The following is a 23,343-nucleotide window of genomic DNA, read 5'->3' on the forward strand; positions in this document are numbered from 1 at the left end:
GGGATTCTCTCTCTGACCTCTCTCTCTGCACTCCCCCCCACCCCCCAATTGCAAGTGTGTGCTGTCTCTCTCTCTCTCTCGCTCTCGCTCTCTCTCTCTCAAAATAAATAAATAAACAGGGGCTCCTGGGTGGCTCAGTCAGTTAAGCGTCCAACTTCGGCTCAGGTCACGATCTCGCAGTCAGTGAGTTCGAGTCCTGCATCAGGCTCTGTGCTGACAGCTCAGAGCCTGGGGCTTGCTTCAGGTTCTGTGTCTCCCTCTCTCTCTGCTCCTCCCCCACTCATGCTCTGTCTCTCTCTCTGTCTCTCAAAGATGAATAAATATTAAAAAAAATTAAAAATAAATAAACATTAAAAAAACACAACACAAATTTATTAAAAAAAAAACAAAACCCAAATTCTCCAAAGGAAATCTCAAAGGAAGGCTTGCTGTGTTTACCTAATATTATATCTTAAATATTCCAGATTTAAGTGTTTATTTCAGCCTTTTGCACATTATATAAATAACTGAATGGTATATCATGTTTTCATTCTCATAAAGAACCTTATTTATAAGTTCTGTGCAGCCAATTTTCTGCAAATAAAGTCAATGGAGAGCTGAGTTGGTGGCACCAGTATTATCTCAAAAGGTGGGGCAGGGGAGCTGAGTGGCTTCAACTCTAGTGAGACCCTCCTGGTAACTTGAACCTAAAAGGATTGACTGCTGACACCCAGCACTCCACCCACTCATTGCCGGCTCGCTGGAGTGACATCCACACTATAAGGTCTTTCTCAGCACCATCTGTACCCGTCTCTGGGTAACGGACCCCTATCACCTCAGGACACCTGTAACCCCAAAACAGGAGACGCAGCCCTGGCCACCTAGTGGGATCCTCAGGGGGTAAGAGGTGGAGTGACCTCCATAAGTTCGGGATCCCAGAACTGGCTGTGCCACTTTTGTAAAGATGTGGTAACTGCAGAAGGCAGCTGCCAGGATACAATGGAAAACAGGAGCCAGGCGGACAGCAGAGCTGAGTCGTGTCCTCTGGCTGGGAGAACTCCAGTTAACCGACGGGGAGACCGCGGTGCTCTCAGTGGGTACGAGCCTTTCCTGGAGACAAGGTTTCACCCTAGTGACTCTCCAGCTCCTTCAGGTAGTAACCTCCGAAGTTATTCAGCTCGCTGTTCCTGCTCTGATTCTCAGTTTACCCAACCACCTTGTGATTATAATCTTGCTTGTGATTCTGACGATCACCTGCCCCAACAGGCCAGGCCACACAGAATGTTCTAGTTTTGTGAAATGTCTATTTCTCAAGCAATATCTTGGACAGTCTGCCTTTAATTTGGTGATTCTAAAATTAAAAATATTAATTTAGGGGCGCCTGGGTGGCTCAGTCGGTTGGGCGGCCGACTTCGGCTCAGGTCATGATCTGGTGGTCTGTGAGTTCGAGCCCCGCGTCGGGCTCTGTGCTGACAGCTCAGAGCCTGGAGCCTGTTTCAGATTCTGTGTCTCCCTCTCTCTGACCCTTCCCCCGTTCATGCTCTGTCTCTCTCTGTCTCAAAAATAAATAAACGTTAAAAAAAATAATTAAAAAAAATATATTAATTTAAAAAATTTTTTATGACTTTATACCTGCATATAAAATTAAATGCAAAATGTGTTTAAATTCTTATAAGAAGCAGTTCTGTGTATAAATTTCACGCAGTTGTTTTACAGGTGAAATCAGTGAAGAGGTAGGTCACTGTGTTTTATTTATTGTTTTATTTTTTTTAAGTTTATTTATTTATTTTGAGAAAGACAAAAACTAGACAAGTAGGGGAGGGGCAGAGAGAGAGGGAGACAGAGAATCCCAAGCAGGCTCCACTGCCAGCACAGAGCCCGATGCTGGACTTGAACCCAAGAAACTGTGAGATCGTGACCTGAGCCAAACCCAAGAGTCAGACGCTTAACTGACTGAGCCACCCAGGCACCCCTGTGTTTTAGATAAATACACTGGCATCAAGGTTTATACACTATTATGACAAGGGGGGTGATACTGAATGTGCAAACTTGAGGTCCAGACACTGAGTCGCTAGAACCTCATCTAGACAATGACCCTGGGTGAGGTCCTGCTCATGCTAAGCTGGGGGGCACCCTCAGAGTGTCTTTTATGTCTAATAGCCATGACTTCTTTGCAGGGGGAGAAAAATTTTTCTTTCATAAACTGAAAAAAATCTGAACTGGATTTTTACTTCTCTTTCCCATTCTCTTCTGAAATGAAACATTAAGTTTTAAAATCAGAATAAATCCATGATAGCACTGGGTTTGGAGAAGGGCACAATCAATAAACTGGGCCAGTGAGAAATTTATAGAAAATGGAAATCAAATGGAATCAGACTGATCAGAAACCCTTGAAAACAGAAGAATCTGTAACTGCATCTATGTGAAAGAAAAAGACCAAGAAAACAGGAAGAGTAGGGATTATCATTTGTCCTGAGAAAATACACCTCAGTAACCAGTAATGACCAATCTAGAATTTCAATGCCACTTAACATTTAAATAAACAAGAATCACTGAATATGTGGTGAAAAGTAACACCGTGAAAGAGAAGCACGAAACTAACCACAGAAAACCAACACTCTAGTAACAGTGATAAATGAAGGTGAAAGTCCTACATAAATATTGCAGATTATTGGAGTTTTGAGATGACATACTTTGTCTCCAAAAAAAAAAAAAAAAACAACAAAAAAACAGGCTGCTATAATAAGTTACTCATTAGAATAAAAGTATAATTGCCAGAGAATCTCAATTTTAATACATGGCAGGAAGTAAATCTTGATGGGGATGAACACTATGACTAAGTCAACAGGGAAACTGAGTCAAGTGATCGTTCCAGAGGGCAGTGCTGAAAGGCATGAAGCTAAACAGTAGCAGAAAAAAGAGAATGAAGGACAAAGAAGATCTAGCAAGCGGGAGTTAAGAAAGCAAAGAAAGAGAAAAAAGTAGCAAGAAACCTACAATTACATGGCAATTTCCTTGCACTGAAAAACCGATTTCAGTTCTCAGAAAGACAGGACTACCCGAATGCAAAGCAGGGTAAATGAGAAGTGCAGGATCTAGCTGGTTACTGACAAGCTAATGAACTTCAAACATGAAGAAAAAGCCTTGAAGGCCGCCAGAAAGAAAACAAAGCCAAAGAGAACAAATTACCTACAAAGAAGCGAAACAAGTTCCCTAAAAACAAAGTATTTGAGGGCAGTGAAGGCACTCTCTTCGTACGACACACACAGCCGCCTAAAACTCTTCGTTGGCACGTGGAAATGCTGATACCACATCAAGGGTTTAGAAAATGTACCACTCATGAAAGTTTTCCCCAAAATGTACCTAAGGTTACCCTGTAGGTCTAGAAAAAGAAAAACAGGTACAACAGACAAACAAATTGGCTTCAGGAAACAGTGGCGGGCACGAAGACCAGTGTAATTTATAAGTAATGCTGAGAAAGGTCTTCTGCAGTTGCTAAGAAAGAATCCCGAATTAGCAGAACCATGATGTTAAACTAAACTGAGGCAAAACCAAACTGGAACCAAGGTGCCGCTGTTTTGGGAGGTAGAGGGTGAGCATGCAAAAGTGCGAGAAAGAGACAAATGGCGTTCTTAATCTGGAGATGCAGATTATAAAAACTAGTTAATTCGCAACTCAGATCTAAAAATATAAAGCTTACTAAAACAATAAGGGCAACACAGTAAATATGGCTATTAGTGTACAATAAAGGTGGCATCTTGTATTACTGGGAAAAGATACTTTCATAAATATAATTTCAAATAACCTATATTATAAATTATATTAACTTATTATAAATATTGATGTAATACATAATGCATAATATAATCTATAATTATATAATATAAATAATAAATATGTTATCATATTATAAATTATAAATATAATTTCATAAATGTTGGGATGACTGGTTAGGCATTTGGGAAAAGATAAAATGGATACCCTCTGACACACAACACACAAGACAAGATTCCAAATGCATCCGAGCGGTAAATTTTAAAAGGGAAACCACCCAAGTACTAGAAGAAACCAAGAGTGAAATCTCATAATCTAGGTGTGAGGAAAGGCTTCCTAACTATGACCCCAAATCAAATGTGCTAAGAGAAAAGATTGATAAAATTAGCTACATATGCATTTTTGAATGGCAGAAATACTAAGTACATTTAAAAAACAAACATGCTGTAATCACAGATAAAAGATGAATATTTCTAATCTGTAAAGACCTCTTAAAATGAGAACACGAAAAACATATCTGAAAATGGGCAAAACATGTAAAAGGACAGTTTGCAACCAAAAAAACCTAAATGACTCTTAACACACACTGATTTACTTCTAGAAAAAAGAATGAAGGGGCGCCTGGGTGGCTCAGTCAGTTAAGTGTCCGACTCTTAGATTTGGCTCAAATCATGACCTCATGGTCCCTGGGTTCAAGACCCTCTTCGGGCTCTGTGCTGACAGTGCAGAGCCTACTTGGGATTCTCTCTCTCTGCCCCTCTCCTGCTCATGCTCTCTCTCCCTCTCTCTAAAATTAAATAAACTTAAAACAGAAAAAAGAATCAAGTTACAACGATATTGGAATACCATTTCCCAGCTATCAGGGTAACAAAGCTTCAGAAGTCTGATAACTGTCCTGTTAGAATTGTGTGGGGGAAACAGGCATTCTCTCTCCACTGCTGGTGAGAATGCTAAGTGGTACAACCCAACATGGGGATGAACTTGGCAATTTCTTACAAAAGCATACATACATTTATCCTTGGACCTAGCAATTTTATCTCTAGAAAGTTAGCCAAAAGGCACAATTTCAATAAAATGAAAACACTTAAAACAAACTTATCCATTGCAACTTTATGATAGCAAAAACATGAAAGCAACACGAATGCCCGTACATTAGAGGTTGGTTGAATAAACTATGGTATACTCATAGAGACAAACAGAACGCCACTATGGAAAAAAAAAATAAGGGAGATTTCTAAATATTGTCAAAGCATAATTATTAAGATATATTAATTGAAAAAAGCAGGGTGTAAAAGAGTATTCATAGCATGCTTCCTTTAATTTGTGAAATACTGGGCACAATATGTATCCACACACACACTGTTGTAAAAAGAAACAGGAAGGAATAATCAAGAAACTAATGAAATTGATTATCATACAGGGGTGAGAACAGATTACAAACAGAGGGAAAGACAATGAGAAGGTTTTTTTTTTTTTTCAGGCTTTAACATGCCAATTAAAAAAACTACGCTTTATTTATTTATTTTTTTTAAGTAGGCTCCATGCTCAATATGGGCATGAACTTATGACCCTGGCATCAAGAGTCTCAAGCTGTACTGACTGAGCCAGCCAGAGGCCCCTAAGAGTACTTTTAGGCTCACAGCACTATTGAGGGGAGAGCACACAGAAGTCCCATATAGCCCCCCCCCCAACACACACACACACACACACACACACACACACACACACACACACACACGCACAGCCTCCCGTTACCAACATCCCCATCAGGGTAGTACATCTGTTACACTCAAACCTACATTAGCACATTATTATCACCCAAAGCCCATGGTTCTCATTAGGGTTCACTCTTGTACATCCTGTGGGTTTGGACAAAGGTATAATGACATGTATCCCTAATTATGGTATCATCAAGTATTTTCACTGCCCCCAAAATACTCTGTGTCCTGCCTATTCATCCTCTCATCTTGCCCCTGGCATCCACAGATCTTTTTACTGTCTCCAGAGTTTTGCCTTTTCCAGATATCATCCAGTCGCAATCATACATTAATCATGCATTTAAATTTCCTCCATGTCTGTTCATGGCTTATTAGCTCATTTATTTTTAGCACTGAATAATACCCCACTTCTGAATGTACCACAATTTACTTACTCATTCACCCCCTGAAGAACATCTTGGTTGCTTATACGTTTGGCAATTATGAACACAGCTGCTACTAATATCCACATGCATGTTTTTGTGTGGATATAACTCCTTTGGGTAAATAGCAAGGAGTGTGATTGCAAGATCATATGGTAAGAGTAGTTTAGTCTGTAAGAAACTGTGAAACTGTCTTCGAAGGTGGCTGTACCATGTTGCATTCCCATCAGCAGTGAACAAGAGTTCCTGTTGCTCCACATCCTCATCAGCATTTGGTGGTGTCAATGTCTTGGATTTTCAGTGTAGTGACAGCTCATTGTTTTACTTTGCATTTCCCCGATGACATGTGATATGAAGTGTCTTTTTATAGGATTATCTTACATCTGTACATCTTATTGTGAGGTGTCTATTAAGGTCATTGGACCATTTTATTATATTGTTTTCTTATTGTTATTTTAAGAGTTCATTATATATTTTGGATGATAATGCTTTATATGATGTGCCTTTTGCAGATATATGTTCCCAGTCTGTGGCCTGTCTTCTCATTCTCTTGACATTGACTTTTGCAGAGAAGAAGTTTTCAATTTTAATGAAGCCCAGCCTACCCATGATCATGTTCATGTTTCCTTGGTTATTATAGCTAAAAAGTCATAGCCACAGTCAAGATCATCTAGGATTATTTCCTATGTTATCTACTAGGAGTTTTACAGTTCTGTGTTTTACCTTCAGGTCTGTGATCTATTTTGAGTTATTTTATGAAAGCTATAAGGTCTGTGCCTAGGTTTCATTTTTTTGCCTGTGGATGTCCAGTTCCAGCATCATTTTTGAAGACTTTCTTTGCTCCATTGTATGGCCTTTGTTCCTCTATCAAAGATCAGATGACCAGATTTATGTGGGTCTCTTTCTGGGCTCTCTATTCCATTCAGTTTGTCTGTTCTTTCACGAATACCACACTCTTTTCTCTTTTGATTACTGTGAGTCTCAAGTATAGTGAGTCCCACTTTGTTCTCCTTTGATATTGTGTTGAATATGCCAACTTTGAAAAAATCAACCTCGCAGACATGTGTTAAAATCCATCCATTTAAAGTGTACATCTTGATGAGATTTTGTTACATTTATACACTGGTATAATCACAATAAAAATACATAACATTTCCATCACCATATAAAGCTATCTTTTGCCCTATTTCGGTCACTTCAGTCCCCGGGCAACCACTGACATGCTAGCTTTCAGTGTAGATTAGGTCTGCCTTTTCTGAAACTTCATATAAATGGAATCACAAAGTAGATACTCTTGCATTTGGCTTCTTCCACTTAGAGTACATTTTTGAGAGCCACCTATATTATTAAGCCTATCAGTAATCTATCCCCCCCTTTTTTTTAACTGCTGAGTAGTATGTCCCTGGGTGGATATGTCACATTTTGTTTATCTGTTCATCTGTTGATGAACATTTGGGTAGCTTCCATTTTGGGGCTTGCTGCCATGAACAATGATGTGCAGAATTTTTGTGTGGACGTGTTTTCTGTTCTTCTGGATAAATACTTAGGAATGAGATGTCTGAGTGGTATGGGAAGAGTAGGTTTAAGTTGATAAGAAATTGCCAAACTGTTTTCCAACTGTACATTCCCAACAGTAATGTATGAGAGCTCCAGTCGCTCCACATTATTACCAACACTTCTTGTCAGTCTTTTTAGGAGCAGTTCTAGTGGGGTGTATGGTATCTAATTGTGACATTAATTGGCATTTCTCTGATCACTAACAATATTGAGAATCTTTTCATGGGCTTACTGGCCTTTCATAGCTTATCTTCCATGAAGTATGTTGAAATATTTTGTCCTTTTATTTTTTTTATTGGATCGTTTGTCTTCTTATTGAGATGTAAGAGTTCTCTATGTATCTTGAATGCAAATCCATTGTCAGATACAAATACAGCAAATAATTTTTCTAGTCTATAGCCTGCCTTTTTGTTTTCTTTCTCCCTTTTTTCTTTTCTTTTTCTTTCTTTCTTTCTTTCCTTCTCTTTCCTTTTTTTTCTTAATATTATCTACTGAACTTCAGAAGTTATTAAAATTTTATGAAGCTCAATTTATCAATCATTTCCTCTTATGGCTCATGTACTTTTTGTGTCCTATCTAGTCCATCTTTGCCTAACCCAGGGTCACAGATAATCTCTCCTGTGCATTCATTTAGAAGTTTTTGACATAAAAAAGGAAAAAGAAAAAAGAAGGAAGGATGAAAGGAAGAAAGAGAAAAAAGAAAGAAAGAAAAAAAGAAAAGAAAGGAAAGGAAAAGAAAGGAAGGAAGGAAAAGAAAGGAAGGAAGGAAGGAAGGAAAGAAAGAAAGAAAGAAAGAAAAGAAAGAGAAAGAAAGAAAGAAGAAAGAAAAAGAAAGAAAGAAAGAAAAAGAAAGAGAAGGAAAGAAAGAAAGAAAAAAAGAGAAAGAAAGAAGAAAGAAAAAGAAAGAAAGAAAGAAAGAAAAAGAAAGAGAAAGAAAGAAGAAAGAAAAAGAAAGAAAGAAAGAAAGAAAAAGAAAGAAAGAAAGAAAGAAAGAAAGAAAGAAAGAAAGAAAGAAAAAGAAAAAGAAAAAGAAAAGATGGTTTTGAATCTTAGCCTCGGCTTTTCGGTCCAGATCTTTTTAGTTATTTGTTTTGTATGGAGCAGGATAAGTGTCAGGATTCACCTGTTCTCCATAAGGGTATCCATTTACTCCAGAACCATATGTTGAAAAGATTGAGCATGGATCTGTGAGCCTATTTCTGAACGATGTGTAGTCATTTCACTGATCTGTATGGCTGTCCTTATGCCAGCACCACAGAATCTTGATTACTTTAGCTTTCTAGTAAGTCTTGAACTTAGGTTATATTAGTTCCTTTCATTTGCATTAATTTTAGAGTCCATTTGAACTTTGGTTAGGACTGCATTGAATCTTTATGTCATTTGGGGGAAAACTGACATCTTAAAATTACTGAGTGTTCTGATTCATCAATCTGGTGTATTTCTCTATTTCTTTAGGCTTTACTTAATTTCAGTGATGTTTTATAGTTTCAGGATATAGGTCTTATAACATTTCGTTAACTTTATTCATTAGTATTTCATGATTTGGGGTCCTGTCTTTATTGGATTATTTTTAATTTCAATTGTCAATTTTTGGCTGCTAGTATATAAGAATGTAATTGATTTTTATTGACCTTGTATCTTGCAACCTTACTAACTTCAATTATTATAGTGCTTTTTTTGTAGTTTTAAAGAGTGTTTTTTTACATAGATCTCATGTTTTCTGCTAATAAACATAGGTTTACTTCTTAATTTTTCATCTCTGCGCCTTCTTTTACCGGCCTTACTGAACTGGCTATGATCGTTAGTGCAGTGTTGAATAAAAGCAGTGACAGCAGATACCCTTTCTTGCCTTGTTTTCAATTTTAGGGTATTTCCCTATTAAGCACATTCTTAGCTATAGCTTTTTCAAAGATGATTCTCACAATATTGAAGAAGTTCCTTTTTATTTCTAGTTGGCTAAAATATTATCATGATTTGGCACTGAATTTTGTCAAATGCTTTTGTGTGTGTGTGTGTGTGTGTGTGTGTGTGCACACGTGTACTGAATTATATGGTTTTCTCATTCATTCTGTTCATATGGTGAATTACTGGGGTGCTCGGATGGCTCAGTCGGTTACGTGTCCAACTTCCGCTCAGGTCATGATCTCACGGTTCGTGGGTTCAAGGCCCACGTCCGGCTCCGTGCTGACAGCTCAGCCTGCTTCGGATTCTGTGTCTCTCTCTTTCTTTCTCTGCCCTTCCCCTGCTCATGCTTGGTCTCTCTCTGTTTCAAAAGTAAGTAAACATTAAAAAAAGTATGATGAATTACTTCCATGGTAGAGTGTTAAACCAGCCATGCATTCCCAGGATAAGCCATACTTGGTCACGATGTAGTATCCTTTTTATATATTACTTTTATTCTTTTTACAATATTTTATTAAGAATTTTTGCATCTGCATGAGGGACATTGTTCTGTAGTTTTCTTGTGATGTCTTTCTCCGGTTTTGGTATCAGAGAAATACTAGTGTAATAAATTAAGTTGCAAAAAGTTTCCTCCTCTTCTACTTTCTTGAAGAGTTTATGTAGGGTTAGTATCTTTTGTTCTTTGAATGTTTGGTCAAATTCATCAGTGAAGCTATCTCCTTATTGGTTTTTTTTGCATTGTTGTTTATTTTAAATAAAATTTTTATTTTAAAATAAAAAACCATAAAAGTTGCAAATAGTACCAAGTTCCAATATACCCTTCACTCAGTTTTCCAAATGTTAACATGTTACACAGTTATGGTACGTTTGCCAAAACTAGTTAAGTTAAAATTAGTAAAATGCTCTTAACTCCAGACTTTACACAAATTTCACCTTTTCCCACTGATATTTTCTAGAATCCAATCCAGGATACCAGATTGCATTAGTATTGGGTTGTTTTAAATTAGAATTCAACTCCTTTAACATACATTTTCTGTTTCTTCTTGTGTCAATTCTAGCAGTTTGTCTCTCTGTGGAAAGCTGTCAAATGCATTGGCATACAGTTGTAATATTCCCTTATATCTTAATGTCTGTAGGATCTATATTAATCATCTGTATTCCATTCCTGGAATTTATCATTTGTATTCCTCTCTTGTTTTTGTGATCAATGTATCTAGAGATTTATCACTTCATTGATTTTTTTCCAACTAACCAACTTCTGTTTTTACTGATTTTCCCTATTGTTTTTCTACTTCCTGTTTCATTGATTTCTGCTCTCATCTTCATTGTCTTCTTATTCCTTCCACATATTATGGGTCAGGTTTTTCTTTTCTTTTCTTTTCTTTTCTTTTCTTTTCTTTTCTTTCTTTTCTTTTCTTTTTCTTTTTTTTCTTTTTTAGCTTCTTGATGTGGAAATTCAGGCCACTGAAATTAAGGCTTTCATTTTTTTTAATAAAAGCATTTAAAAGTACACCTTTCTTTCTCTGCACTACTTTCACTACATTACACAAATTTTGGCATGTTGTGTTTTCATTTTTATTCAGTTCAAAACATTTCCTAATTTCCTTGGCAATTTCTTTTTTGACTTGTAGGGTATTCATGTATTTTTTAACTTACAAATATTTAGATATTCCAGATATGTTTATCCCATTGATTTCTAGTGCAGTACCACTGTGATCAGAACATACTATGTATAGGGGCGCCTGGTGGCTGTTAAGAGTCCGACACTTGATTTCAGCTCAGGACATGATCTCATGGAGGTTAATCAAGCCCTACATTTGTCAGGCTCCGCACGTGGCATAGAGCCTGCTTAAAGTCGTCTCTCTCTGCCCCTCCCCAACTCGTGCATGCTCCCTCTCTCTCTCAAAATAAGTAAGTAAACTTAAAAAAAAATAAAGAAGTGTACTTTGTTGTTACAACCATGTCAGTACTTAATACATTCAAAAAATAAAATTAAATAAGCAAATATAGGCAAAAACCCACATTAAATAAAAGTAGGACCAAATGAAAACAAACAATCCAAGTACCTTCTGAACACAGTACTCGGACATTCTACGCTCAGTGAAGTATATTCTGAGTATAAAAATAAATACAAAGAAATCTTTAAAACTTACTATTTATGCTCTTGGCTATACTGTGGGAATAGTAATCATGAAATTATTTTGTGCGCACTGTAGGACTGAGCTAATGAGTAAATACTGAAGTTGTGGAAACCAGTATTCACATTATGGGAGACGGAAGATACAAACAGGGAATCTTCCCTGTGGTTTTGGATTCAAACTGGGGGTATCAGTATGAACTTATGATTATGAGATCAATATTTCCTGGCTGTCTTCTGAGGAGCCCAGGAATGAGGACAGTCCAACAGCAGTGAGTACACTGTGATGACCATAGTTTCTAAATACCATTCACCACCAAAAGGAGCTAAGAATTCTTGAAGAAATGGCTGAATCTGGTTTTGGACTAGAAAAGGACAACATGAACCTGCAACGTCTTGTTGTACCAGACACTGAGTAAATACAAGAAAACTGATGGGGCGTGTCAAATGATTTAGGAGGCAGCTTAATAGGGCTTTGCACTTGCCAAATTTGAGACAGTATGACCTTCCAAAAACACGCACTATAAATGATTTATATTTGATTTTTTTTTAAAAGTGTCCATGTGTGGGGCGCCTAGGTGGCTCAGTTGGTTAAGCATCTGACTCCTGGTCTCCGCCGAGGTCATAATCTCATGGTTCATGAGTTCCAGCCCCACATCCGGCTCTGCACTGTCAGCACAGAGCCTATGTGGGGTTCTCTCTCTCCCTCTCTCTGCCCCCCCCCCCCCCCGCTCGAACTCTCTCTCTCTCTCAAAATAAATAAACTTAAAAAAAAAGGGTCCATGAGTACAGAGTGATACTCAAGCAAAATTTTAAAACCACCACAAAATCAACAACAAATGTTGTGGGGGTGGGGAGGGATCCCAACCAATTCTGGCAGAAATCTACAAGTAAACCTACACTCAGCTAGAAGGTCAGGTTGCTACAGGTGCTCAGAAGAGAGACATCCATGTCAGAATGGGAGAGGGTGGGAGAGGTTTTCTGGAAGAGGTGATGTTTGACATGAATCTTTAAGAAAGGGGCAGGAAGTACCCGTGTGCAGTAGAAGTAATCACTTTTGTAAATATTGACCCGGGCACAGATCATCAACTAGTGCTAAAACCACTGGGTGGAAGGTTGCTGGTGAACAGGACATTAATACTCTCAAATTGTCACACCATAGGTTAAACTGGTTAAAAGGGGGGAAAGGCACTATTACACTAGGAAAATCTGGCAAACTCCAATTTAACTAAATAGCCAATTCTGTCATCACCAGTAACAATAAAACTGATGTCATATGCCTCCCAATTTGATACCTTGTAACGAGCCCAATGTCACCTATGTAGTATTCTTGCCAAAAAATGTTTGGACTGAGTATAATCATGAGAAAATAATTAGACAAATCCAAACTGAGGGGCATTCCACAAAATGGCTGGGCTAGATGCTTCAAAAACACCAGTGTCCTGAAAGATAAGAAAAGCTGGCAAAGTTTTGGTTGGATCCTATATTAAAAAAAAAAATCTAAAAAAAGATGTTGTTGGGGTAATTGCAGACAGTTGAACATGGACATTAAATAATAGTGTTGTATCAATGGCACCGTTTGTTTTTTTGTTTTTTGTTTTTTTTTTAGATCATTGTATTATGGTTATACTGGAAAATGCCCTTGTCTTTAGGAGATATATACTGAAGTATTTAGATGTGATGTGTTACTCCGTCTATAGGTTTCTCTCGAATGGTTAGGCAAAGTAATCTGTTTCTGTATGTTTATACAGTATATGTGACAAAATCTAGTCACTGACGTATCTAGGTGAAGGGTATGGTTATCATTACATTATTCTTGCAATGTTCCCATAAGTGTGAAAAATTTTTACATAAAGATGTGGGAAAAAATTAAGGATAGCTATAAGAAGAATAGAAAAATCGTGTATAATTTCCAGATAGTGAGAAGAGAAAAAGAAACTCAACCAATGGAGCAAAAGGCTGTAAAGGAAAATTTTAAAAGAAGCAATGAGAAAGTATAACAAAATATTGAGCAAGATTATAGTATCTAGAACATCAATTTTTTTTATTATATAAATGGATTATTTACCTTGTAAACCACAGAGGCACTATGATTAGGTTAAAAAATCAGATTTACACTAAGAGACAAACCTTTTAGAAAAAAACATAGAAAGAGTAACAAAACAAAACGAGAAGCAAAACACAAAAAATAGGAATAGTAACTACATACTACACAAAATAGAATTCAAGGTGAAAAACACCAGTTGCTAGAAAGGGTATGTTCTGACAAAATGTACACACCATGAAAAAAACTCAGGAGTTTTCAGGATACCAAAATATAGTTTTAAAATATGGGAAATAAAAGCCAAGTTCAGTTTTAAAATCTCAGTGGGAGTTTGGAACAGTTGTCTTAGAGATCTCTTTTAGATCAAGTATGCAAAAATTAAGTAATTTATGGAGAATATGAATAATCCAGTTTCTCTAAGGGATAAATTTAGACATATGTACGTAAGAGAGAATACTTACAGAATGCTCTCAAAAAACGATATTGTTACTGATAATTTGCTAGGTCAGAAAAAGTAATGCTATTTAAAATATGTGATAACAGTACTGTGGTTATATTTAAAGATCAGTCCTTGTCTTTTAGAGATACACTATTTTATGGACAGAATGATGCAATGTCAGAGACTTGCTCAAAACAAACTGGAAGAGGGAGGAAAGGGGTAGGAAGGTGGTGAGTGGAGACAGTTAGCTGGTAGTTGAGAATTGCACTGGCTGGGTGACGGATGCGTGTTTGTTCACTGCTCTTATTTCTATTTCTATGAATATATATGTTTGAAGATTTCCAAAATAAGAAATTTCTAAAAGGAAACTGCCAAGCACTTAAAATGAATAAGTGTATATCCAGCCTGTGTGGGTTTCAGTGAAAGGATATTCATTATATCTTTATTTACAGAAGAATTAGAAAGTAACTTTACTGTGTGCTAACAGGCGTATAGTTAAATGACTTATGGAACAATCCAACGCAAAACGCTATACAGCCATTCTGAAGGATGATGCACATTATCAGAAAGATGCACGTGGAAAATGTTCAAGATAATTAAGTGGAAAACCAAGTTGCAGGTTTCTCTGTCTCTGTCTCTGTCTCTCTGTTCCTCCAGCTCTTCCACACCGTCCTCCCACACAAATGGGGGAAAAGTCAGAAAAGATAGAGTCCAAACTCTGGAGGAACAAATCAGCAGGGGCAGAGGGACAGGCAGAGATGAAGATCTTTCCCTTTTTACTTTGCCTACTTCTGGATTATTTCTGTTATTTTCCAGCAAGCATGTATTTTGAAACTGGAAGAAAATGTTCATAAAAAGGGAAAGCAGGGGTACCTGGGTGGGTCAGTCGGTTGAGCGGCTGACTTCGGCTCAGGTCATGATCTCGCGGTCCATGATTTTGAGCCCTGCGTCGGGCTCTGTGCTGACGGCTCAGAGCCTGGAGCCTGTTTCAGATTCTGTGTCTCCCTCTCTCTGACCCTCCCCTGTTCATGCTCTGTCTCTGTCTCAAAAATAAATAAACGTTAAAAAAAAAAAAGGGAAAGCAATCTAAATTGTGATTTAGCAATTCCTCTTTTTTTTTATTTAAAATTTTTTAAAATGTTTATTTAGTTTTGAGAGAGAGACAGAGTATGAGTGGGGGAGGGACAGAGAGAGGGAGACACGGAATGCGAAGCAGGCTCCAGGCTCTGAGCTGTCAGCACAGAGCCCGACATGGAGCTCAAACTCACGGACCGCGAGATCATGACCTGAGCAGAAGTCAGAAGCTCAACCAACTGAGCCCCCAGGAGCCCCTAGCAATTACTCTTCTAACATGGCCTGTCTTTCCACTTGGATTCGCTCTCTGAAATGTCTTGTTTATTTTTTGAGAACCAGTTTATGCAATTTTAGCCTACATAACTAAGCATGCAGTGAGGACAGAGTAGGAGTTAGGTGAGGATATTTACCCCCACCACGCCCAGCCATGATCCTGACATAAAATTCTATAGTTAGCATTCTGAATATTCCTAACACGTAACAAGCAATGACCTCCAACGATTTGTGGATCCTTGTTATAAGTAAGCTTATTAATTAATATCTGCGTAAGGTTTGTCAATTCAGGTTTCACAGGGCCAAGGAATTTGGAGCATGCAGACATTGGAGAGCACGACCGTTGGGATAACATTCTTTTCTATGCATCTCTGGTGACTGAATATATATGGGGATCACCATAGACAGAAAACCAGTCTCAATGGAGTAATAGCTAAAAGGAGGACAAGGATGTTCTACTCCAGCACTTTCCATTTAGAGGGAAGAAGAGGTGAAATGCATGCCAAGCATGTCTTGCTGCATATACTGGCAGGAAGATCACAGGTTTCCAGGTTCCAGTGAAACTCAGTATCACAGCCCTCTTCCTAACACAGTTATTTGTTTTTTGTAAATTCTTCCAGCTCTTGTTACTGAAGGTTTCTGTGTTTTTAATTACTAGATCTTTGGAAATCATTGTCTTGACATACAAAATACTGCCTGGGACATAGAATATATTCAGTAAATTGCTGGCTATATAAATGTATGAACGAACAACATTCCTTAATAGAACTCTGTAATAGAAGACTGAGATTTTGGTAAAAGTGAGATAAGGGACTTCTTATCCAAAAGAGGGACTAGACAAACTATTCTGGTTTGTCTCCCTAACCTCCTCCTCTCCTAAACTTCCCTAGGTTGAACATCTAATGATGCGTTTAATTTACATCACATCTCTTATTGGTGGAGCCAATTCGGTCCCTAGTACCTGTTTTATTAAATATATAAAGAGGATAAAATGTGGCAATTGATCGTGATGATGCAGCTTCAGTTTGGTAGAGGAAGTAGGTGAAAACATGAGTAAAAATGCCAATATTTGCGGTGCCTGGGTAGCTCAGTCGGTTAAGCGTCCAACTCTTGATCTCAGCGCAGGTCATGATCTCAAGGTTGGTGGGATGGAGCCTCGTGTCAGGCTCTGTGCTGACCACTTGGAGCCTGCTTGGGATTCTCTCTCTCCCTCTCTCTCTGCCCCTCTCCTCTTGCACGAGAACATATGCGCATGCTCTCTCTCTCTCAAAATAAATACATAATTTCCTAAAAGGCCAATACTTTACACAACTCAGAGAACACACATGACCTGGGTAAAGCAGCATAATGATGGATGCTAGGTAATCATCAGTGGTTGGGAATGATATTCATGGCATCCTACAACTTATATACCATAGTGTGGAGGCTGGATGTCAGAATAATTAAAGTGCCTTAGGTATTTGAGCGTGTTTTCTTCATTCATTTAATCCTCACAACCACCCTGAAAGGTAGTCATTGTTAATCCCACTTTGAAGATAAGGCTTAGAGAGGGTGGCTCCAACACCAGGTTATAGCACATGCACCAGACAGAGCTTGGGAACTTACTGAAGTCTGCCTACTCTAAAATCTGGGCCTTTTCCAGGTTATATGAATACTGAGTCCTGCAATGGGACCAGGTAGTTTATGACAATGGACCCAGTGTTTTTCAAATGAAATACTTAATAGAAGTTGAGGCTTCTTTTGCACATAAAGTGCAGTGCCACTGGCCTCAGAGCCAAGGCACAATCGAGGCACTGAATGAAGCTGGTAGGAGAGTAGAAATCGCTCAGGGAACAGCCTACATGTGGCTTGGTCTTACGGGGCACGTGGAGGCTAGTGTTTTTCTTAAAATAAAAAAATTTTTTTTAATGTTATTCATTTCTGAGAGAGAGAGAACACAAACGGGAGAAGAGCAGAGACAGAGAATGGAGACACAGAATCCAAAGCACACTCTAGGCTCTGAGCTGTCAGCACAGAGCCCGACGTGGGGCTTGAACTCACAAACCATGAGATGGTGACCTGAGCCTAAGTCGGAAGCTTAACCGACTGAACCACCCAGGCGGCCCATGGAGGCTAGTGTTCTAAATGCAGATGATGACGCTTTGCTTTCCGGGCAGGAAACCAGGGCAGTGACTAGGAGGCTCATGTCCTGACAACTGTGGGTATTCTCACCCGGCTAAAAGTAGATCATCTGGTTTAATTACTTAGGGATATTATTTTTCTGATCATAAATTAGACTCTTCCTCTGATAAAAATGTGATTCATCTTGATAACAACCTGCGGATAGTTTACTCTTTTAGAAGGCTAAGAGGATCCCAGGATCGTATGTAGAATTTAATTTAGTAAGAAATATGCAAGGAATAAGATTAAGGTTAGCTTAATTCACACTCTTCTGTTTAAATGAGGGTTTAAAAATAAATAAGATACTTTGGCAGAGTAACTAAATCCATAGGGGCTTTCCATCTGAACCTTGCTCAGCCGGTGATGGAAATAATCTCCCTTGAATTCTAATAGAATCATCTTGGTGTCTTGTATTGTCTAATACTTCTAAAATGTTTTGAAGATATTCTCTGCAGTACTACCTATAAGAACAAGAGTAGAGAAAGATCCAGATGCTCAACAGCAGGCAAATGATTAAATAAATATGGTGTATGCACTGCATTCTCATGAAGTGAATCAAATATAACTTTAAAGACTATATAGAATGAAAAATATTCGTGAGTAGAATTCAAACTAGCATGTGTACTAAGAGGACAATGATGTAAAATTATGGATGAATGGGGAAAATAATATATGAAGACGAAAAGAGTTGTATTGTGAGTTTATGACATTACTTTTTAAAATGAAAATTAGGGGCGCCTGGGTGGCTCAGTCGGTTAAGCATCTAACTCTTAATTTTGGCTCAGGTCATGATCTCTTGGTTTGTGAGATCAAGCTCTGCACTGGGCTCCACAATGACAGCGGGGAGCTTGCTTGGGATTCTCTGTCTCCCTCTCTCTCTTCCCCTCCCTTGCTCATGCACGTGCTGTCTCTCTTTCAAAATAAATAAATAAACTTAAAAAAAAATTTTTTTAAATGAAATGAAAATTAAAAAAATAATAGATCCCACAATATTGAAAAAGTGGTTTAAAAGACCATCCATGAAGAAGAAACATAATTCAAAAGTATTGGCAATTGGCAATACACACACACACACACACACACACACACACACACACACACACATTTATATGTATATCAGAGATGTCAAAAAAATTGAACTAGGAGACTTAAATTTGGTTTTATATTTTTTGTTTATGTCATAGAATGGTGCATTGATAGATGTGGAAGATCTTTGACAGGACTTCTAAATTATTTTTCTTGTCTTTAATGTTCTTGTATGTGAAGTGATATTATGGCCTTCTCCTTTGATAATATTTTCTACACATAGCTATATTTTTTGAACAGAAGTGGGAACATACTGAACAACAGGTTAGTATCCTACTTTATTTCATTTCATAGTACCCCCTGAGAGGTTTTCTCCATGCCCTTTTCCCCATGCCTAAAACTATATTCTTGGAAATAGTTTTAATGGTTGGTTAATAATTCTATAATTTATTTAACTATACTACTCTTCCTTATTGCAAATAGTGCTGCATTGCATATCCTTGGACATGAATCTGATTGTCTCTGATTATTTTTTTTAAAGTGCTATTAAAAAATCTATTTTTTCTCCTGAAACCAATACCACACTGTATGTTAACTAACTTAAATTTATCTTATTGTATTTTTTTATGTTTATTTATTTTGAGAGAGAGAGAGATAAAGAGAGAGAGATCATGAACGGGGGAGCAGGGGGCAGAGAGAGAGAGACAGAGATAAGCACAAGCAGGCTCCACAATGTCAGCGCAGAGCCCAGTGCAGGGCTTGAACCCACAAACTGTGAGATCATGACCAGAGCTGAAATCAATAGTCAAACGTTCAATGGGCTGAGCCACCCAGGCGCCCATTAACTAACTTGAATTTAAATTAAAAAATAAAAATAAATAAAAATAAAAACGCTAGTTTTAAAGGTTTATTAAGGTCTAATTTACATAAAGTAAAAGCCACTCAATTTAGGTTTATAATTAAAAAAATTTTTTAATGTTTATTTTTGAGAGAGGAGAGAACGAGCAAGGGAGGGATAGAGACAGAGGGAGATAGAATCTGAAGCAGACTCCAGGCTCTGAGCTGTCAGCACAGAGCCTGATGTGGGGATGGAACTCACGAACTGTGAGATCATGACCTGAGCCTAAGTTGGATGCTCAACTGACTGAGCCACCCAGGGGCCCCAGATTTAGGTTTATAATTAATGAATGTGGATAAGTATATAGTTTAGCAACTGCAACAACATCAGGTGGGAGAAATATCCCTCAACGTCTACTTTTCAGCCTTGGCTACAAGAGAGTGAATATTAAAACTATGGGGAGAGGAGGAGAGGGTTCTTGTTTTCTCTTTTCCCATACTAACCTCAACGTATGCATTTAATCAGTATTTCATGCCTCTGTCTCTCTCCCTCACACACACACATGCACACGCTCAGCTCAGGAAAATCAGTATTGCCATCTTCAATCCATCTACACGTCTAAAATGACCCACCTAACATGAGCAATGCTTTGCTATAGCTACCTGTAGAAGTAAAGACAGTCAATGATTGTGATGCAGTCTCACCTAGTTAACAACCAAAACTAAAAACCCACAATCTCCACAACAGAGTCTGCATGCTTGCCTTATTAACTCTGATTTCCCCTCAAGCATCAGTCTTCCAGTTGATTTTACACATGTGCATACACATATATGAGTGCACACACACACACAACCGAGCTCCACCCGCAATTCAGAATCACTGATGATGAGAGATGATTTAGGTAGAGCCAAAGAAAAAAGAAGTATGGTTTTGATAGAGAAAAACATCTTTGAAGGCAAGTAAGGGGGGTTAGGTAGTTAAGAAAGAGAATTATGGCCAAGCCTTCCCTCCCTATTCCTTAGGATGAAGGTCATTGGTAAACTGAAATTTGATCAATTTGATCAATCACTATGCCCCAGAATAACCGTGTCTTTCCTCCTTGCACATATGGGGTTTTGTTTCAAATGTTCCATGCCAAGAAGAGGCCACAGCCCATGATCTGTATGTCTGTTCTAACCCTGCTGTGCCTTCCTCACCCAACCCTACTTTACCATGCTCCCACCAGTCAGAAATACCAGTGCTCTTTGCTCTAAGGATGCTGTGAGTTTTAATGTACAACAGGGTGTGGCCTGGTACACTTCTTCTACTCCTGGAACTACACCCGCCTCTACTCTCCCTCATTCATCCATCCAGTCACCAGACAACACGTGTTTACTGAGCATCTACAAACCTGCTTACGTCCAGCACTGTATGAGATGCTGGAGCATAGTGTGCACAGAACAGGCTGGTTAGTGCTCTTAAAGAACCTTCCATGTAGCCTGTCTCTGTACCCATCATCGGTGTCCCTCATTCTCCATCATCAGGTCTTTTGCCTGCAGACATAAAATCCTCCCCTAACTCTTAGACTTAGCACAAACAACATATTTCAAGCTAGACGTCAGGGAACATCATGGTCACTAAGAAGTTTTTCTGCTCAAAGAGCCAAGTGGTCTGGTCTTGGGAGGCAACAGCAATGGTCTGGTCTGAGTGCCTGGTCTGAGAAGGCAGGAACCCTCCTGTGCCTCAGGGTATTTTTAAAATCTGGTTGATTTAGGGTGAATCAATGCCTAAGTGCCAAGTTCTCTTCTGTTAGCCTGGGAGCAACCTAAAGACAAGAACCATGTCTGTTTTTGAACCTGCAACCAAATCCCCACCAGGGTAAATGCACTTACCTAACTAAGACTGGGATCTTGGGCATCTTCTTGGAGACTTTAAAGAAACTTGTGTCCCCTTTGTTGTCAGTGAAGTACACGCCGGCCACACTGGTCACGAGGTTGCCAGGGAACGTGAAAAGCACCCTTTCGTCATCGCCCTGGTTGGCCCAGTCCCAGGCCTGGCCTCCAATGAGCAAGCCCCCTCCACGTTTCATAAACTTGACCAACTTTTCTGTCATGGTTTCATTGTAGGCATCAATGCAGTAAACCCCCAGGGAGTCTTTCACTTCAGGCTCAATCTTCGCCTCTACCCCAGAACCCTCAAGGATTTTGGCCAGGGGTGCCAGGGACGGGTGTATGCCAATGGGAGCCCCAGGGGAAGAACAAAGCCAACCCACTGCATTGAGGAGAAAGGGAGTGAGCTGGGCTTCTACCAAGTAGTCCTCGTGGGACACCACCACCAGGCGGCCTCGGCCATAGGAGGAGGCAGCAATGAGGACCTGGCCCATGTCATTCACCATGACCGGAAAGGAGGCCTCTCCAATGAGAAGCAGTTCACATGGGATGGCATCTTCGGGGACATCCCAGCTGGTCACTCCATTCATAAGGGCCTCAAAGGCAGCAGAGGGAGTCGCCATGGCTGGATCGGCTTCTGTAGAGAGAAAATCAAAGACTCAGTTTGGGGAAGGACAGATAAACAAATAAATAAACAAGCCAAACAGTTCACTGCTCCCCCAGCTGGGGCAATTCTTCTGTCTATGCAGACGAGACTGACTCTATGAAATGACTCAGGGACTCACCAAGGGGGGTCAAGGTATCCAATCCGGGAGAATGCATCGCACCCTGACCAGTCCTCCTAAACTCCTGTGGTTAAACTAAAAGAGCCCAGCACTTTTCTACGCAGAAGGAAACAAACAGAAATGAAGGCAGAATTGTGTCCCCAAAGAGATACGTTCAAGTCCTAACTCCCGGTACCTGTGAATGCGACCTTCTTTGGAAATAGGGTCTTTGCAGGTACAATCCAGTTAAGATGAGGCCATACTGGATTTGAGCGGGCCCTAATTCAATGACTCACGTCCTTTAAGAAGAAATCTGGATGCAGACAAGACACACAGGGGAGAATGCTAAGAGATGGGAGTGATATATCTACACCAAGGGCGGCCAAAGGTTGCTGGTGAGCACTAGAAGCCAAGAGAGGGAGGCGAGGAGCAGATTTTCCTTCAGAACCTGCAGACCGAACCACCGTGCCAGTACCTTGACTTCAAACTTCTGTGCCCCCGGGACTGGGAGAGAATAGATTTCTGCCGTTTGAAGTCCCCCAGTTCGTGGGAATGTCTTACAGCAGCCACCGGAAACACACACACTGGTGCAGCATGCTGTCCCCACCCCACTCAGCTCCCACACCGATCTCACTAAGTGCAGCTCGGGGACCCCAGAATTTCAGTCTGGAAAGCCTGCGTCCTCTGAGAAGTGTCCTTGGTCACAGTCACAGCTGGAGAAGAGGAAAGCGGAAGTCCTCTGTGGCTTGAATCCAGAAGCGGAATGTATGCAACACATTATGAAACGATGGCCAATTCTCACTTGTGCCCAGACACCGTGGAGACGGGTGTGTATGTCTGTGGCTGTGGCCTCGCATAAATCCTCTGCTGCTTCCCTGTGAGCTCCCTGCTCGGGATGTGCTACAGTCTGACCTCCACTATGGGCACGGCACTGGAGCGATCCCCTCAAGAGCAGATGTGTTTTCATCATCAGGACACCGAGGGCTTGCCGTTCTCACTGCCCACCCGCTGGCACCGGACAGTGCCGGTCCCCGAGGCTGTCACCACCAGTAACGTTACCGCCTGGGCCAAGCGCAACGTCTTCAACCTGCTGACCCATTTACTTTCCAGCCTTCTCTTACCTCTTCTGAAAAGTCCCAGGTTTTTAGTCTTGGGCCCGTAACCTCTTTTCTTTCTGTTTCCCTTGTCAGAGAATATTCTCACTCTGAAGGCAATATGGCAAAGCGGCTCCAAGCCCGGGCTCTGGAGGTAGGCTACCAGGACTTGAATCTCAGCTGTTCGCTTACTGACTGTGAGATGGGCAGCACATTTCCGTCCTCATTTCCTCATTCATTAAGAAGGGATAAGAGTATCTACCACATCAGGTTG

General features: G+C 39.6%; 1 protein-coding gene across 4 annotated transcripts in view; it reads right to left on the bottom strand.

Annotated features, from left to right (window-relative positions):
• TCAF1 (TRPM8 channel associated factor 1) overlaps window positions 1-23,343 on the bottom strand; it is a 40,864-nt gene that overhangs the window by 9,917 nt on the left and 7,604 nt on the right. For all 4 annotated transcript variants that reach the window (XM_042926913.1, XM_042926912.1, XM_042926914.1 and 1 more), the window contains exon 2: window positions 21,215-21,848. In XM_042926913.1, the coding sequence (XP_042782847.1) occupies window positions 21,215-21,834 (620 nt within the window). In that variant the 5' untranslated portion in view covers window positions 21,835-21,848. The remainder of the gene's footprint in view (window positions 1-21,214; window positions 21,849-23,343) is intronic.

This window comes from Panthera leo, chromosome A2 (assembly GCF_018350215.1).
Source record: "Panthera leo isolate Ple1 chromosome A2, P.leo_Ple1_pat1.1, whole genome shotgun sequence".
NCBI lineage: Eukaryota > Metazoa > Chordata > Mammalia > Carnivora > Felidae > Panthera > Panthera leo.